The sequence below is a fragment of the Cetorhinus maximus genome, unplaced genomic scaffold (assembly GCF_964194155.1).
Source record: "Cetorhinus maximus unplaced genomic scaffold, sCetMax3.hap1.1 HAP1_SCAFFOLD_1147, whole genome shotgun sequence".
NCBI classification, from domain to species: Eukaryota; Metazoa; Chordata; class Chondrichthyes; order Lamniformes; family Cetorhinidae; genus Cetorhinus; species Cetorhinus maximus.
In genome coordinates, this window is record NW_027597089.1 from 55,001 (window position 1) to 72,258 (window position 17,258).

The 17,258-nt window shown below is 53.4% G+C and overlaps 1 protein-coding gene across 1 annotated transcript in view; it reads left to right on the top strand.

The window, feature by feature from the left end:
- The window catches only part of LOC144675765 (transcription factor 12-like), a gene marked incomplete at its 3' end in the record, with an annotated part of 66,282 nt that overhangs the window by 19,872 nt on the left and 29,152 nt on the right, over window positions 1–17,258 (top strand). The window contains exons 2-5 of the mRNA XM_078536363.1: window positions 6,077–6,179; window positions 9,751–9,890; window positions 12,516–12,645; window positions 12,780–12,844. Of these exons, the coding sequence (XP_078392489.1) occupies window positions 6,077–6,179; window positions 9,751–9,890; window positions 12,516–12,645; window positions 12,780–12,844 (438 nt within the window). The remainder of the gene's footprint in view (window positions 1–6,076; window positions 6,180–9,750; window positions 9,891–12,515; window positions 12,646–12,779; window positions 12,845–17,258) is intronic.

Below are 17,258 nucleotides of genomic sequence, written 5' to 3' on the forward strand. Positions count from 1 at the left end.
CATACACACACTTGTTAACATGCGCACTCTCTCACACATGCTATCTCTCTCACTCACTCTCACACACACTCACACTCTCTCTCTCTCTCTCACACACACACTCTCACACAGACACATTCTCTCGCGCGCGCACACTCTCTCTGTCTCTTTCTGTCTCTCACAGACACACTTTTTCAGCTGGGGTCCCTAGAGAGCAGTTAGGAGCAGGAAGTTCAAGTGATTATTTTGTTTGGGTCTCCTCCCTGTCTCTCCTCTGCCACCCCCACACCATCTCAAAGGGATGCAAATGTGGGTCAACAAACCAGCACTAGGGCCAAAGCCAGCTTATTCAGAGTACAGCAAAAGTGATCTGGATCCAAAGCGCTGTTGTCTCCCCCTCTAACTCTCAGCATGTCCCAATCTCTATCAACGCCGATGGTGCTCACTGACCCACATCGACTTCCAGTCTGACAACGTCTCAGATTTAAAACTCATCTCCGTGTTCAGATTCCTCTGTTCCCTCGCACCACCTCCCTATCGCTACAGCATCCTACGACCCTCCGAGATCTCTGCGCTCCTCCAATTCCGGCCTCTCGCACATCCCCCCGATTCCCATCGCTCCACCATTGGCGGCCGTGCCTTCAGCTGCCTGGGGGGCCCTGAGCTCTGGAATTCCCTCCCTAAACCTCTCCGCGTCTCCCTCTCTCTCTCCCTCTCTCTGTCTCTCTCCTCCTTTATGACGCTCCTTAAAACCGACCTCTTTGACCGAGCTTTTGGTCACCATTCCCTAATATCTCCTCATGTGGCTCACGGTCAGATTCTGTCTGATAACGCTGCTGTGAAGCGCCCTGGGATGTTTTATCATGTTAAAAGTACAGCGTAAAATGTTGTTCTTGGCTGTGGGGAGGTACAATTGTGGAATCTCACTCCTTGGGGTAGGGGAGTGGACAAATTGAATTTTTAAGATAGATTGTGTGGAGGAGGGGGGAAGGGGGGTTAGGAGGGGGGTGGGAGGAGGAGGTGGGGGGGGGCAAAGAGAGAGAGACCATTGCTGACTTGGGGGAGATGGTGTCGTAGTGGTGATGTCACTTGACTAGCAATCCAGAGGCCTAGGCTGATGCTCTGGGGGACACGGGGTTCAAATCCCCCCACGACAGCTGGTGGAATTTAAATTCAACGGATGAAAATCCGGAATTAAAAGCCAGGCCGGGTTTCTCCGGTCCTGCCCGAATCGCGGAAATGGGATGGAAAATTTGACGGGCCAGCCAAAAGTCCGTCGACTCCGAGCGGGACCGGAAAATTCCGGGCCCTAGTGTCGGTAATGGTGACCATGGCAACCATCCTGGATCGTTATTAAAAACCCATCTGGTTCACTGGTACCTCCTCAGGGGAACGAGGTGTCAGCTGTGGCTCAGTTCATAGCACCCTCGCCTTTGAATCAGAGGGTTGTGGGTTCATGTCCCACTCCCGGAAACCAAGAACTGTGATTGTACTCGAAAGAGTTACATGCGATCTGTTGATAACTCGAAAGAGTTACCTCCTTAGGGGAGGGAAACCTGCCGTCCATACCCGGTCTGGCCTACACGTGACTCCAGACCCACAGCCCATGTGGTCGACTCTTAACTTCTTAACTGCTCCCCACCCCCCCACCCCCCCCCCCCCCCCCACCGAAATGGCCGAGCTAGGCCACTCAGTTCGAGGGGGCAATTAGGGATGGGCAACAAATGCCGGCCTTGCCAGCGACACCCACATCCCATGAAGGGATCCTTGCTACTGGTTTTTGCTGTTCTATGTACATAGCCCAATCTAGAAGAGGCTGAATTATGTTATTTGGTGCTCATGTGGATTTTCTCACAGGCCTGGAGGGCACAGTGCCATAACAGGCAAGACATTTATTGGGTGAATGTCAGGATTTCGCTCCTACAGTTTAAAGAGATTTTATTAATGGTTAATTTTCCACAAGCTGTTAAAATATAAAGAAATAACAAGATTGGCAGTACGCCTTCCATAATCAGCCCAATAGCTCCGCTTATTTTAGTGTACTATCAGTTCACCACAGGAGAAACTTGAGCCAATACTCTTTAGCATTGGACGATTATCCTAAAGTGCTTTTACCGTGCTTGATGTGAGTCAGCGGGTGGTTACTCTCCCTCTGAGGCTTCTGGGCTCCACACTCCAGGGTCTTGAGCCCCCATAACCCAGGCCGACACTTCCAATATTGCTGAGGGAGTGCCGCACTGTCGGAGGGTCAGTACTGAGGGAGTGCCGCAATGTGGGAGGGTCAGTACTGAGGGAGTGTCGCACTGTCGGAGGGTCAGTACTGAGGGAGCGCCGCACTGTCGGAGGGTCAGTACTGAGGGAGCGTTGCACTGTCGGAGGGTCAGTACTGAGGGAGTGCCGCACTGTCGAAGGGTCAGTATGGAAGGAGCACTGCACTGTCGGAGGGTCAGTACTGAGGGAGTATGCATTGTCGGTGGGTCAGTACTGAGGCAGAGCTGCACTGTCAGTGGATCAGTATAGAGGGAGCGCTGAACTGTAGGAGTGTCAGTACTGAGGGAGTGCTGAACTGTCGGAGGGTCAGTACGGAGGGAGTGCCGCACTGTCGAAGGGTCAGTACTGAGGGAGTGCCGCACTGTCGGAGGGTCAGTACTGAGGAGTGCCGCAGTGTCGGTGGGTCAGTACTGAGGCAGTGCTGCACTGTCAGTGGATCAGTATAGAGGGAGTGCTGAACTGTAGGAGTGTCAGTACTGAGGGAGTGCTGCACTGTCGGAGGGTCAGTACAGAGGGAGTGACGCACTGTCGGAGGGTCAGTAATAAGGGAGTGCCACACTGTCTGAAGGTCAGTACTGAGGGAGAGCCAAGCTGCCAGAGGGTCAGTACTGAGGGGGTGCTGCACTGTCGGCGTGTCAGTACAGAGGCAGTGCTGCATTGTCAGAGGATCAGTATAGAGGGAGCGCTGAACTGTGGGAGTGTCAGTACCGGGGGAGTTCTGCACTGCCGGAGAGCCGGCACTGAGGGGGTGCTGCACTGACAGAGGGAGAGCCGCACTGTCAGTGGGTCAGCACTGAAGTAGCACTGCACTGTCAGAAGTGACATCATTCAGAGGAGATATTAAACCAAGGGCCCCAGTCAGCCCTCTCGAAAGGACATAAAAATCCCATAACCACCACTGGAAAAGGGACGCGAGTTTGATAGAGTTCTCCCCGATGTCCTGGGGCCATTATTTAACCCTCAAGCGACATCAATGTGTCATTATCACGTTTGCTGCTTGTGGGAGCTTGCTGTGCGCAAATTGGCTGCCGGGTGTCCTACATTACAACAAGCGCTCGCCTTCAGAGTGCTTCGCCGGCTGTGAAGCAGCTTTGGGACAACCTGAGGTTGCCCAAAGACGCTGGAGAAATGCAGGTTGCTTGTTTCTTCCTTAACCTGGTCAGCAAGGCCTGCTGAGGTTCAGCATTTTTACATCGAGTCACTTGCCAGGTGCCCTGCTCTGCTTCCTGCCCTGCCCCATAAGGGTACAGAGCTGGATTAGTGCTCAGGAACTGGGACCATTGTCAACGTTAGAACTTTCAGCACACGATTTAGGCCCATACTTCACTGCAGGAGCGCTGAAGTGCTGCCTTGTCGGACATGCAACATTTCAGAGTTGATGTTAAATGTTGTCTGCCGTGACATTTATCGATGTTCTCCCGGTGTCCCGGCTTCAGGATAACAGGAGCGGCTTCTCCTGCCGCTGGCACTGAGCGTTGGTGGTGGAGGGAGTGCGTATTGAAGGCTGGTATTTATTGCCCACCCCTAATTGCCCCTTGAGAAGTCGGTGTTGAGCCGCCTTCTTGAACCGCTGCAGTCCGAGTGGTGTAGGTACACCCACCGTGCTGTCAGTTCCAGGGTTTTGACCCAGCGACCGTGAAGGAACGGCCGATATATTTCCAGGTCAGGGTGGTGAGTGGCTTTTTAAAATTCATTCATGGGATTTGGACATCGCTGGCTAGGCCCAGCATTTGTTGCCCATCCCTAATTGCCCCTTGAGAAGTCGGTGGTGAGCTGCCTTCTTGAACTGCTGCAGTCCCTGTGGTGTAGGTACAGCCATGGTGCTGTTAGGGAGGGAGATCCAGGATTTTGACCCAACGACAGTGAAGGAACAGCGATATATTTCCAAGCCAGGATGGTGAGTGGCTTGGAGGGGAACTTCCAGGTGGTGGTGTTCCCATGTATCTGCTGCCCTTGTCCTTCTAGATGATAGTGGTCGTGGGTTTGGATGGTTCTGTCGAAGGAGCCTTGGTGAGTTGCTGCAGTGTATCTTGTAGATGGTACACACACTGCTGCTACTGTGCGTCGGTGGTGGAGGGAGTGAATGTTTGTGGAGGGGGTGCCAATCAAGCGGGGCTCCTTTGTTCTGGATGGTGTTGGGCTTCTTGAGTGTTGTGGGAGCTGCACTCATCAGGGCACATGGAGAATATTCCATCACACTCCTGACTTGTGCCTTGTAGATGGTGGACATGCTTTGGGGAGTCAGGAGGTGAATTACTTACCGCAGGATTCCCAGCCTCTGACCTGCTCTTGTAGCCGCAGTATTTATATGGTTGGTCCAGCTCAGTTTCTGCTCACCAGGATGTTGATCGTGGGGGATTCAGTGATGGGGATGCCATTGAATGTCAAGGGACGATGGTTCGATTCTCCCCTGTTGGAGATGGTCAGTTCGTGACAATTGTGTGGCGCGAATGTTACTTGCCACTTGACAGCCCGAGCCTGGATATTGTCCAGGACTTGCTGCATTGGGACATGGGCTGCTTCAGTAACTGAGGAGTGGTGAACGGTGCTGAACATTGTACAATCCTCAGCGAACATCCCCACTTCTGACCTTACATCATTCCTCATCTTCCACGTGTGTACAGCAGGTGGTCACACTGCCTGCGTCGCTCGCGGGTTCGGCCGAGCGCTGTGCGCTGTCTCCGAGGGTGGGTGCGAGCCGGGACCCTCTGTCCCTGGTTAACGGTGGCGTGGTTCCTTTAATGCTGCTTGTTTGCCACAATCCTGTCCATCTGCATGGTGGGTTGGCACCAGCTGCTTGACTATCAGCTGCTTTTCAGCGTTTTCCAGGTGGGATTTTCGAGTCCGTGCGAATGGGGAGGTCACTCCTCATGGGTTTATCCGTCTCTCAGAAACACGATGGTGAATGGCAGGCGGGGACAATGTGGGACGGCGCCGGGTATCGCAGCGGACTTGAGTGTCCCTCACGCCGTCCTCGCATTGCTGTCCTGAGACAACTTTGGAGCCCAACACTTAAAAGGGCCGAGGCAATAACCTGGAGCTGGCCGTCAGCTTCAGTTCAATTCCAGCAAGTTGACAGCTCAGGTCTAGTGAGTCATACGCGTTCTCTCTCTCTCTATCGCCTCTGAGTCAGGAGGACATGAGTTCGAGTCGCCACTCCAGAGACTTGAGCTCGTAATCCAGGCCGACACTCCCAGTGCCAGTACTGAGGGAGTGCAGCACTGTCGGAGGGTCAGTACTGAGGGAGTGCTGCACTGTCGGAGGGTCAGTACTGAGGGAGTGCCGCACTGTCGGAGGGTCAGTACTGAGGTAGTGCGGTCAGTACTGAGGTAGTGCCACACTGTCGGAGGGTCAGTACTGAGGTAGCGCCGCACTGTCGGAGGGTCAGTACTGAGGGAGTGCCGCACTGTCGGAGGGTCAGTACTGAGGGAGTGCCGCACTGTCGGAGGGTCAGTACTGAGGGAGTGCCGCACTGTCGGAGGGTCAGTACTGAGGGAGTGCCGCACTGTCGGAGGGTCAGTACTGAGGGAGTGCCGCATTGTCGGACAGTCAGTACTGAGGGATTGCTGCATTGTCGGAGGGTCAGTACTGAGGGAGTGCAGCACTGTCGGAGGGTCAGTACTCAGCCAGTATCACTAAAAAAAAAGCAGATGACTTGCTGATTGTGTGCGAGCTTGCTGTGTACGCGAGATGAGCCAGGATGGTGGACAGTCGTCAGGAAGCTGGCTTCAGACCACAGGCTAACGAGTGAAACTATTTGTTTTTGAAAATTCCAGATATCCAGTGTAATAATTCTCTTTTCCTTGCTCCCCCTGCTGCTCTGTAGGTCTATGCCCAGTCGCAGAACTCTGATGAGCTCAAGGAATGTTCGAATTATCTGTCCCCCAAGGCTCCCACCAGTATGCTTTCTAGCTCATTCCTGTTGCCAGGTGAGGTGACTCTTTTAACAGGTTGTTGGAATGTAGGGGCTTTTTTTTTTTACCCCCCTCATTGTTTGTACCGATGCCCCAAACTTGCTATGTTTTGTTAAAGTGACCATTAGGCTACGCCTGGTCTGTTCCATCCTACCTTCCCCACTCCACGCCCCTCCTCCTCCCTCAATTACCCTGGGTGGCTACTCCTGGATTACATCCTTGCGAGTGTGTTGCCAGGCAGAAGGTGCATAAGATCATTAGAATGAGGAGCAGGGGTAGGCCATTCGGCCCCTCGAGCCTGCTCTGCCAGTCAATATGATCATGGCATGATCTGATCGTGGTCTCCTCTCCGCTTTCCTGTCTGCGCCCCCATAACGCTCGACCCCGCCTCGTCGATCAAAACTCTGTCTAACTCGGCCTTGAATATATTCAACGACCCGGCCTCCGTGGCTCTCTGGGAAAGGGGAATTCCACGGACTAATGACCTTCTGGGAGAAGATACTCCTCCTCCTCGCCATCTTAAGTGGGCGATCCCCTATTTTTAAACTGTGTCCCCCTCGTTCTAGATTCCTTCACGAGAGGAAACAGCCCCTATCAGTCTCCTCAGGATCGTCTTATGTTTCCATAAGATCACCTCTCATTCTTCTAAACTGCAACAGGTATAGGCCCAACCTGCTCAACCTTCCCTTCATCCCAGGGGTCGAACTCAAGTGCCCATTATTCGTTGTCAAGCCTAGGCGGGCGAGCGTTGGCAAGCACGTTGGTAAGCTATTTAACAGCGAGGTGCCTCACAGCAGAGCCCAATGTGGCCGCACTCAACATCTGGATGTATTTGTAAGAAGCAGGATTCGTACAAACATACGAATTAGGAGCAGGAGTAGGCCATTCGGCCCCTCAAGCCTGCTCCGCCATTCAATAAGATCATGGCTGATCCGATTGTGGCCTCAACTCTACATTCCTGCCTTCCCCCGATAATCTTTAACTCCCTTGTTAGTAAAGAATCTTATCTACCTAAGCCTTAAATATACTCATTGACCCAGCCTCCACCGCTCTCTGGGGAAGAGAGTTCCAAAGATTCACGACTCTCTGAGAGAAGAAATTCCTCCTCATCTCTGTCTTAACAGGGAGACCGCTTCTGTTTAAACTGTGTCCCCGAGTTCTAGTCTCTCCCCCAAGGGGGAACATCCTCTCAGCGTCCGCCCTGTCAAGTCCCCTCAGGATCTTACGTGTTTCAATAAGATCACCTCTCAGTCTTCTAAACTCCGATGAATACAGACCCCACCTGTCTAACCTTTCCTCATACGATAACATTCCCTCTCCCCCGTCCCAGGTATCAGTCAAATGAACCTTTTCTGAACTGCTTCTAATGCATTTATATCCTTCCTTAAATAAGGAAACCAAAACTGTGTACAGTACTCCAGATGTGGTCTCACCGACGCCCTGTACAACTGCAGCAAAACATCCCTAATTTATATCCCATTCCCCTCGCAATAAACTACAACGTTCAACTTGCCTTCCTAGTCACTCGCTGTACCTGCATACCAATCTTTTGTGATTCATGTACCAGGACACCCAGATCCCTCTGCACCTCGGAGTTCTGTCATCTCTCTTCATTTAAATAATCTGCTGCTTTTCTATTCTTCCTGCCAAAGTGGGAGGTTCACATTTCCCGCCCATTACACTCTACAGGATAGTAACCAGGAGGGAGAACCCAATTTGATTTCCCCCTCTCTCCCATTGCATAACTGAGCTGTAGTGATCACTCTGCCGAGACCAGGCAGCTAAATCCCGATAGCCTGACATTCGAATCTGGGCCCAGCTGGTCTGTGCACCCTCAGTCCTCGGCCCAACCATCTTCATCAACGCTGCTTCATCAATGACCTTCCTTCCATCGTAAGGTCAGAAGTGGGGATGTTCGCTGACGATTGCACAATGTTCAGCACCACTCGTGACTCCTCAGATACTGAAGCAGCCCATGTCCAAACGCAGCAAGACCTGGACAATATCCAGGCTTGGGCTGACAAGAGTCAGGTAGCATTTGCGCCACACAAGTGCCAGGCAATAACTATCTCCAACAAAAGAGAATCCAATCATCGTCCCTTGACATTCAATGGCATTACCATCATTGAATCCCCGACTATCAACATCCTGGGGTTACCATTGACCAGAAACTGAACTGGACTAGTCACATAAACACTGTGGCTACAAGAGCAGGTCAGAGGCTGGGAATCCTGCTGTGAGTAACTCACCTCCTGACTCCCCAAAGCCTGTCCACCATCTACAAGGCACAAGTCAGGAGTGTGATGGAATACTCTCCACTTGCCTGGATGAGTGCAGCTCCCACAACACTCAAGAAGCTCGACACCATCCAGGACAAAGCAGCCCCGCTTGATGAGCACCCCATCCACAAACATTCACTCCCTCCACCACCGACGCACAGTAGCAGCAGTGTGTATACCATCTACAAGATGCACTGCAGAAACTCACCAAGGCTCCTTCTCTAGCACCTTCCAAACCCACAACCTCTACCATCTAGAAGGACAAGGGCAGCAGACACATGGGAAACACCACCACCTGGAAGTTCCCCCCCAAGCCGCTCACCGTCCTGGCTTGGAAATATATCGGCCGTTCCTTCACTGTCGCTGGGTCAAAATCCTGGAACTCCCTCCCTAACAGCACGGTGGGTGTACCTACACCACAGGGACTGCAGCGGCTCAAGAAGGCGGCTCACCCACCACCTCCTCAAGGGGGCAATTAGGGATGGGCAATAAATGCTGACCGAGCCAGTGAAGCCCACATCCCGCAAAATGAATTTACAAAAGGCGCTCGCTGAGTAAACTCCGAGCTGCTGAGCGCACTCAACTGGGGCATTTTCCATAGAAATCAGTTCAAGTATGGGCTAAACTGAACAAAACAGGCTGCAGTGAGGAGTAGACCTCAGCTGGAGCACTGTGTCTAACTCCAGGCCCCCCATATGAAGGGTGTCAAAGCCTCGGAGAGGGTGTGGAAGGAGATTTATCCCGAATGGGACCCGGGATGAGGGACTTCAGTCCATTTGGAGAGACTGGGAGAAGCTGGGATCGTTCTCCTCGGAGCGGAGAAGGTTAAGGGGGAGATTGAATCGAGGCGTTCGGATCAGGAAGGGGGTTTTGGACAGAGTAAATAAGGAGAAACGGTTTCCACTGGGCAGGAGGGTCGGTAACCAGAGGGGGGACACAGATTGAAGAGAATCGGGAAAAGAACCAGAGGGGGAGACGAGGAGAATTTATTTTTTGACACAGGGAGTTGTTGTGATCTGGAAGGCGCTGCCTGAAAGGGCGGTGGAAGCAGATTCAATAGGAACTTTCAAAAAGGGGGGAATCGGATAAATACTTGAAGGGGAAAAATTGGCAGGGTGATGGGGGGAAGGAGCTGGGCAGAGGGACAGTGGGACTAATTGGATAGCTCCTTCCAAGAGCCAGCACCGGCATGATGGGCCGAATTGCCGCCTCCTGCGGCTGTACTGTTACAAACGTGGCCTGGAAAATTGGGAAGGGCTTGGATTTCTGGAGAATCTCACTCCTTCCTCCCTCTGTCCTCTCCTCAGACGGTCATCACACCTCCTCGGAACTGTGGGCTCCGCCCGGCGGGATCAGCCAAGCCAACTACGGGGGGGTCCCAGGCGGGCCCTCGTCGCACATGAGTCAAGCAAACAGCTACAGCCAGCTCCACGCCCACGAGCGCCTGGTGAGTTCCACTTTGCCTCACTTGTCGGTTCGGTTCGTCGTGGGGACTGGGGGAGGTGGTGTCGGGGGGTGGGGTGGTGGTGGGGGTGTGGGGGTCGCCTCTCAGGGCCCCGGCTGGCCTTGGGGGGGAATGCCCCTCCAGTTTCCCCTACCGAAGCCTTACGGGAAGAGTTCTTGGGCTATTTGGCTAAGGGAGGCAGCACGGCTGAGTTCATCCCGACATCCATGCGCGAGCTCTGGGGGTGTGGCGGGGGCGGGGGGGGGTGTGGTCGTCGCTGGGTAGCAGGGCGATTCTAATCACGGGTGCCGAGCCTCACTTTGGGCACTGCTCACTAACGTCCATACCAGAATCGGCGAATGCCTTCTCTCCAGCCCCACTGCCCACCCTGTCACTCCCGCGGGGAACTGAGCCTGGGATAAACCTGGCCTTTGTGGCCCCAGCACACGGGGCACATCTGTCATCTGAGTCAATTAGATTTAGAGCCTCTGCTGTGGCTCGGTGGGTTGCTCTCTCCTGCCTCTGAGCCAGTAGGTCATGGGATCGGATCCTTCTCCAGAGCCTTGGGCCCAAAGTCCAGGCTGAAACTCCCAGTGCCAGTACTCAGGAAGTGCTGCATTTTTTGTTATACGTTCATGGGATGTGGGCATCGCTGGTTAGGCCAGAATTTATTGCCCATCCTTAATTGCCCTTGTTCAGAGGCACTTTAAGAGTTAACCACATTGCTATGGGTTTGGAGTCACATGTAGGCCAGACCGGGTAAGAACGGCAGATTTCCCTTCCCCCAAAGGGTATGAGTGACCCAGGTAGTTTTTAATGACAATCAGCAATGGTTTTGTGGTCATCATCAGACTTTTAATTCCAAATTTTTAGTAGTCAGTACTGAGGGAGTGCCGCACTGTCAAAGGGTCAGTCCAGAGGGAGTGCCGCACTGTCGGAGGGTCAGTACTGAGGGAGTGCCGCACTGTCGGAGGGTCAGTCCTGAGGGAGTGCCGCACTGTCGGAGGGTCAGTACTGAGGGAGTGCCGCACTGTCGGAGGGTCAGTCCTGAGGGAGTGCCGCACTGTCGGAGGGTCAGTACTGAGGGAGCGCCGCGCTGTCAGAGGGTCAGTACTGAGGGAGTGCCGCACTGTCGGAGGGTCAGTACTGAGGGAGTGCCGCACTGTCGGAGGGTCAGTCCTGAGGGAGTGCCGCACTGTCGGAGGGTCAGTACTGAGGGAGTGCCGCACTGTCGGAGGGTCAGTCCTGAGGGAGTGCCGCACTGTCGGAGGGTCAGTACTGAGGGAGCGCCGCGCTGTCAGAGGGTCAGTACTGAGGGAGTGCCGCACTGTCGGAGGGTCAGTACTGAGGGAGCGCTGCACTGTCAGAGGGTCAGTCCTGAGGGAGTGCCGCACTGTCGGAGGGTCAGTCCTGAGGGAGTGCCGCACTGTCGGAGGGTCAGTACTGAGGGAGCGCTGCACTGTCAGAGGGTCAGTCCTGAGGGAGTGCCGCACTGTCGGAGGGTCAGTCCTGAGGGAGTGCTGCACTGTCAGAGGGTCAGTCCTGAGGGAGTGCCGCACTGTCAGAGGGTCAGTCCTGAGGGAGTGCTGCATTGTCGGAGGGTCAGTCCTGAGGGAGTGCTGCATTGTCGGAGGGTCAGTCCTGAGGGAGTGCTGCATTGTCAGAGGGTCAGTACTGAGGGAGTGCTGCATTGTCAGAGGGTCAGTACTGAGGGAGTGCTGCATTGTCAGAGGGTCAATACTGAGGGAGCACTGTACCATCGGAAGGTCAGTACCGAGGGAACGCCGCAGTGTCGGAGGGTCAGTGCTGAGGGAGCGCCGCAGTGTCGGAGGGTCAGTACTGAGGGAGCGCCGCAGTGTCGGAGGGTCAGTACTGAGGGAGCGCCGCAGTGTCGGAGGGTCAGTACTGAGGGAACGCCGCAGTGTCGGAGGGTCAGTACTGAGGGAACGCCGCAGTGTCGGAGGGTCAGTACTGAGGAAACGCCGCAGTGTCGGAGGGTCAGTGCTGAGGGCGTGCTGCACTGTCGGACGTTCCATCTTTTGGATGAGACGTTAAACCGAGGCACCGTTGAATTCTCAGGTGGGTGTAATAGATCCCACGGCCGCCATTGGAAGAAGAGCTGGGGGGTGGGGGGCTGGAGGGGGTTGGTGGGGGTGGGGGAGTTCTCCCCAATGTCCTGAGGCCAAAATTTATCCCTCAACCAAGATCGATATATATAAAAAAAACGGATAATCTGGCCGCGAGCTCAAGTGCTGTTTGTGGGAGCTTGCTGTGTGCAAATTGGCTGCTGCTTTCCCTACCAGAGTGACTCCACTTCAGAAGTACTCTGTTGGCTGCGAATTGCTTTGGATGTTTCGAAGGACTGTTGAAAACACAAGCGCTCTTCTTGACCAGGTCACCTGGTACTAACGCCATTTTTTGTCTGGTAAATGCTCCTGTGCAGCAACCCCATCCCCGGGTACACCCGACGGCCATTGACTTTGCTGTGATCGGTGCTCTGTTGTCAAAAAGGGGGGAGTCCTCCTGAACCGGTTTTTACCAGGGCGGTGGGGGGAGAGGGGGGACCGAAACCTCTCGCTCGGTCCCCGGATGCCTTTTAACCTGCTCATGTCGCCTGTGTCCTTTCAGCCCTACCCTCCGTCAGATGTCAACTCTACTCTCCCGCCAGTGGCAAGCTTCCATCGGAGTGGCAACACCTCAACACCCTTTGTTACCTCCTCGCACACGCCACCCCTCAACACTTCCGAAAACCTGATGGGTAGGTCCTGAACCATTCCAAGTTTGGGGATAGCTTGTGTCCCTCCTCCTCCTCCTCCTCCTCCCCCCTCCCCTCCTCCCCCCCCTCTGCCTCTTTTTTATGGAGTAATTGCACTTTTCCCTTTTTGAACGTAGGGAGCAGAGGTACCACAGGCGGAGGTTCGCAGACGGGAGATGCTCTGGGCAAGGCCTTGGCTTCGGTAAGTTGTAAAATGTCACAGCCCTCGGCCTGTTTCTCGACGTGGGGGATCGGTGCGAACGCGCCCTCGCGGGTCAGCGGCCGAGCAGGCCCAGTGAAACAGCCGCTCTGCTCCCCCACCCCCCTGCTGTCTGTCGTCACACTTGGGGAGCTTTGGGCTTTCAAGCCATAAAGCCCTTGTTGATACAGAACCATTTCTCTTTAAGAATGGAGCTTTGATGGAAATGAAAGGATGGTGATGTGCAGGGGCCAGCGTTCAGGGGAACTGGAGGGTGTGAGTGTGGGGTGTGTCTGAACCAGGTAGAACTTAATTGAGGCTACAGACTCCATCAGGCCCCTCTCTCCCCCTCGCGCGCTCTCTCCCCCCTCGCGCTCTCTCCCCCTCGCGCTCTCTCCCCCCTCGCGCTCTCTCTCCCCCTCGCGCTCTCTCTCCCCCTCGCGCTCTCTCTCCCCCTCGCGCTCTCTCCCCCCTCGCGCGCTCTCCCCCTCGCGCGCTCTCTCTCCCCCTCGCGCGCTCTCTCTCCCCCTCGCGCGCTCTCTCTCCCCCTCGCGCGCTCTCTCTCCCCCTCGCGCGCTCTCTCTCCCCCTCGCGCTCTCTCTCTCCCCCCTCGCGCTCTCTCCCCCACCTCGCGCTCTCTCCCCCCTCGCGCTCTCTCTCCCCCCTCGCGCTCTCTCTCCCCCCTCGCGCTCTCTCTCCCCCCTCGCACTCTCTCTCCCCCCTCGTGCTCTCTCCCATGCTCTCTCTTTCTCACACTCTCTCCCTCTCATGCCCTCTCCCTTGCACTCTTTCCTGCTCTCTCTTGCTCTTTCACATACTCTCTCACACACTCTCTCTCATGCACACACTCTCTTTCTCTCTCACACACTCTCTCTCACTCCCCTCTGTCTCTCACTCTCTTCCTATCTCTTTCTCTGTCTCTCACCCTGACTCTGCCTCACTCTCTTTCCCTCATGCCCTCTTTCTCTCTCACTTTTCTCTCACCCCTCTCTCCCTGTTTTTTTCTCTCTCTCTCACTTCTCTCTCTCACTCTCTCTCTCTTTTCCCTCACCCCTCTCTCCCTGTCTTTTTTCTCTCTCTCTCTCTCTCTCACTTTTCTCTCACCCCTCTCTCCCTGTCTCTTTCTCTGTCTCTCACTTCTCTCTCTCACTCCTCTCTCTCACTCTCTCTCTCTCTTTTCTCTCACCCCTCTCTCCCTGTCTTTTTCTCTCTCTCTCTCACTTTTCTCTCACCCCTCTCTCCGTCTTTTTCTCTCTCTCTCTCACTTTTCTCTCACCCCTCTCTCCCTGTCTCTTTCTCTTTCTCTCTCACTTTTCTCTCACCCCTCTCTCCCTGTCTCTTTCTCTGTCTCTCACTTCTCTCTCTCACTCCTCTCTCTCACTCTCTCTCTCTCTTTTCTCTCACCCCTCTCTCCCTGTCTTTTTCTCTCTCTCTCTCACTTTTCTCTCACCCCTCTCTCCGTCTTTTTCTCTCTCTCTCTCACTTTTCTCTCACCCCTCTCTCCCTGTCTCTTTCTCTCTCTCTCTCACTTTTCTCTCACCCCTCTCTCCCTGTCTCTTTCTCTCTCTCTCTCTCTTCTCTCTCTCACTCATCTCTCTCACTCTCTCTCTCTCTTTTCTCTCACCCCTCTCTCCCTGTCTTTTTCTCTCTCTCTCTCTCACCCATCTCTCTGTCTTTTTCTCTCTCTCTCACTTTTCTCTCACCCCTCTCTCCCTGTCTCTTTCTCTCTCTCTCACTCTCTCTCACTCCTCTCTCTCACTCTCTCTCTCTCTTTTCTCTCACCCCTCTCTCCTTGTCTTTCTCTCTCTCTCTCTCTCTCACTTTTCTCTCACCCCTCTCTCCCTGTCTTTTTCTCTCTCTCTCTCACTTTCCTCTCACCCCTCTCTCCCTGTCTTTTTCTCTGTCTCTCTCTCTCTCACTTTTCTCTCACCCCTCCCTCCCTGTCTTTTTCTCTGTCTCTCTCTCTCTCTTTCTCACTCTCTGGCACTCCCTTTCTCTCTCTCTCCCCACCCCCCCTCTCTCTTCACACACTCGACTTTGATTATATTTTCTCCTGCTCGATCCAAGGTTACCGAGGACAATTATGCCAGCCCCTCCCAAAGTCACAGGGGCTGAGATTATCTACTACTTTCCACCCTGTTTGATCCTGCGCCTTGCTTTGATGCCAGAGCTCTGGCTTGAATCAGAGAGATGAGGGTTGATTTAATACCAAACCCAAAGCAGGTGGTTCTGTGTTTAATGAGGTTTTGTTACAAACACAAAGCAACAGTGTGTTATCTGATTCCGCGTTATGTTTTTCTGTTTCTCCGAAGATGATGTGTCTGATTCTGGGAGCTGTAAATCGCCCCAAAGGAAAGGGCTGGAATTTATTTGAATTAATTTTCAATTTTCCTTTTTCTGATAATACTCACCCTTTTTGTGTGCCATCTTGGCTGCTTCAATGTGGAAACGTGTCCCAGGGAACTTCCTAGGGGGGAAATGAGCCTTTGCGAGATCACATTTGGAGTACCATGTACAGTTCTGGTCTCCTTACTTGAGAAAGGCTACATTTGCACCAGAAGCAGTTCAGAGAAGGTTCACTCAACTGATTCCTGAATGGGGTATCTTACGAGGAAAGGTTGAGCAGGTTGGGCCTGTACCCATTGGAGTTTAGAAGTATGAGAGGTGACCTTATTGAAACACACAAGACTCTGAGGGGGTCTTCACAGGGTGGATGCTGAAAGGATGTTCCCTTTTGTGGGGGAATCTAGTAATAGGGGGCACGGTTTAAGAATTAAGGCTCTAGGATTGAAATGAGGAGGATTTTTTTTCTCTCTCAGAGGGTTGTTAGCCTTTGGAATTCTCTTCCCCAGAGAACAAGCGGAGTCTGGGTCATTGAATATATTCAAGGCTGAGTTAGATTTTTGATAGACAGGGGAGCCGAGGGTTATTGTGGGGGGGTTGGGGGAGGGGTGGACAGGAAAGTGGAGTTGAGGCCACAGTCAGATCAGCCATGATCTTATTGAACGGGGGGAGCCGGGCTTGAGGGGCCGAATGGCCTACTCCTGCTCCTATTTCGTGTCTCCTTGTGTGTGAAGCCAATACGCACGGTCGTGGGGTTGGGTGCATGAGGGGAAGCGACATGTAGCTCGTTCAAAGACCTGTGGTTATTTTTTTTAAGACTGGTGTTAAAGGAAAAGAGGCAAAAAACCTCCAGACGATGGCAGGCTGAAGGCCCGGCTGCCCAATGGTGAGGTGATGGGCGTCGGAGATGGACAACAGGCTGGTCAGAGGAGCAGAGAGCATAAGGAGGAGGGAGCTTTGTGACACTTGGAGGGGGGGGAGAGGGGGGGGGGTGGTGAGGTACACCAGAGTATGGATTTTAAAAATTGAGGCTTTGGGCGACCAGGAGTTAATGCTTGTCAGTGAGGATAGGGATGAAGGGCAAGTGAGTCCTATTGCAAAGTGATAAACAATTTGGTCTCCCATAGTATCCTCGGAAGGAAGCTTCACTAGACTGACCGCTAAGAAGAGAGATTGAGGCAGACTGGGCCTTATATGTTCTGGAGGTTAGAAGAATAAGAGGTTATCTCGTTGAGACGTATAAAATTCTTAAGGGTTTGACAGGGTCAATACTGAGTTGTTTTCCCCCACTGGAGCACCGGGTCTCAGTCTCAGGATAAGGGGTCTGCCGTTTTGGATTGAGATGAGGAGAAATTTCTTCACACTGACAAATGCAAGAATTCCAAATCTCAAAGGATCTTTGGAATTCTCCACCCCAGAGAGCTGTGGATGTTCGAGACAGTGATTGATAGATTTCTACACGTTAAAGACATCAAAGGGTGGCGCGGGAAAATTGCATCAAGGTGGAAGGTCAGCCATGGTCTTCTTGAATGGCAGAGCAGGTGCGAGGAGCCGAATGGTCTACTCCTGCTCCTGTGTTCCTAAAACGCGGGGGTCACAGTCTCAGGATAAAGGGGTCGACCATTTTGGACTGAGACGAGGAGAAATTTCTTCACTCAGAGGGTTGTGAATCTTTGGAATTCTCTACCCCAGAGAGCTGGGGCCACTCAGTCTTTGGGCATATTCAAGCGTGAGGGATTGATAGATCTTAAGGCCCTAAGGGAATTAAGAGATACGGGGAGCGGGCGGGAAAGTGGGATTGAAGTCCAAGATCAGCTATGACCGTGCTGAATGGCAGAGCAGGCTCAAGGGGGCCGAATGGCCTACCCCTGCTCCTATTTCTCATCTTCCTATGTTACAGGAGATGCGACCAACAGTGTTTTGGATGAGGTGGTGTCTACAGTGGGTAGAGGATGGAGACAGGGGAGCTTTGATGTAATTGAGTTTGTGGCTGAGGCAGGGACATGATGATAATACGGAGGTGAAAGTCTTTGAGGTGGAGGAGATGTGAGTTTGGGAACTCTGAATCCTTCAG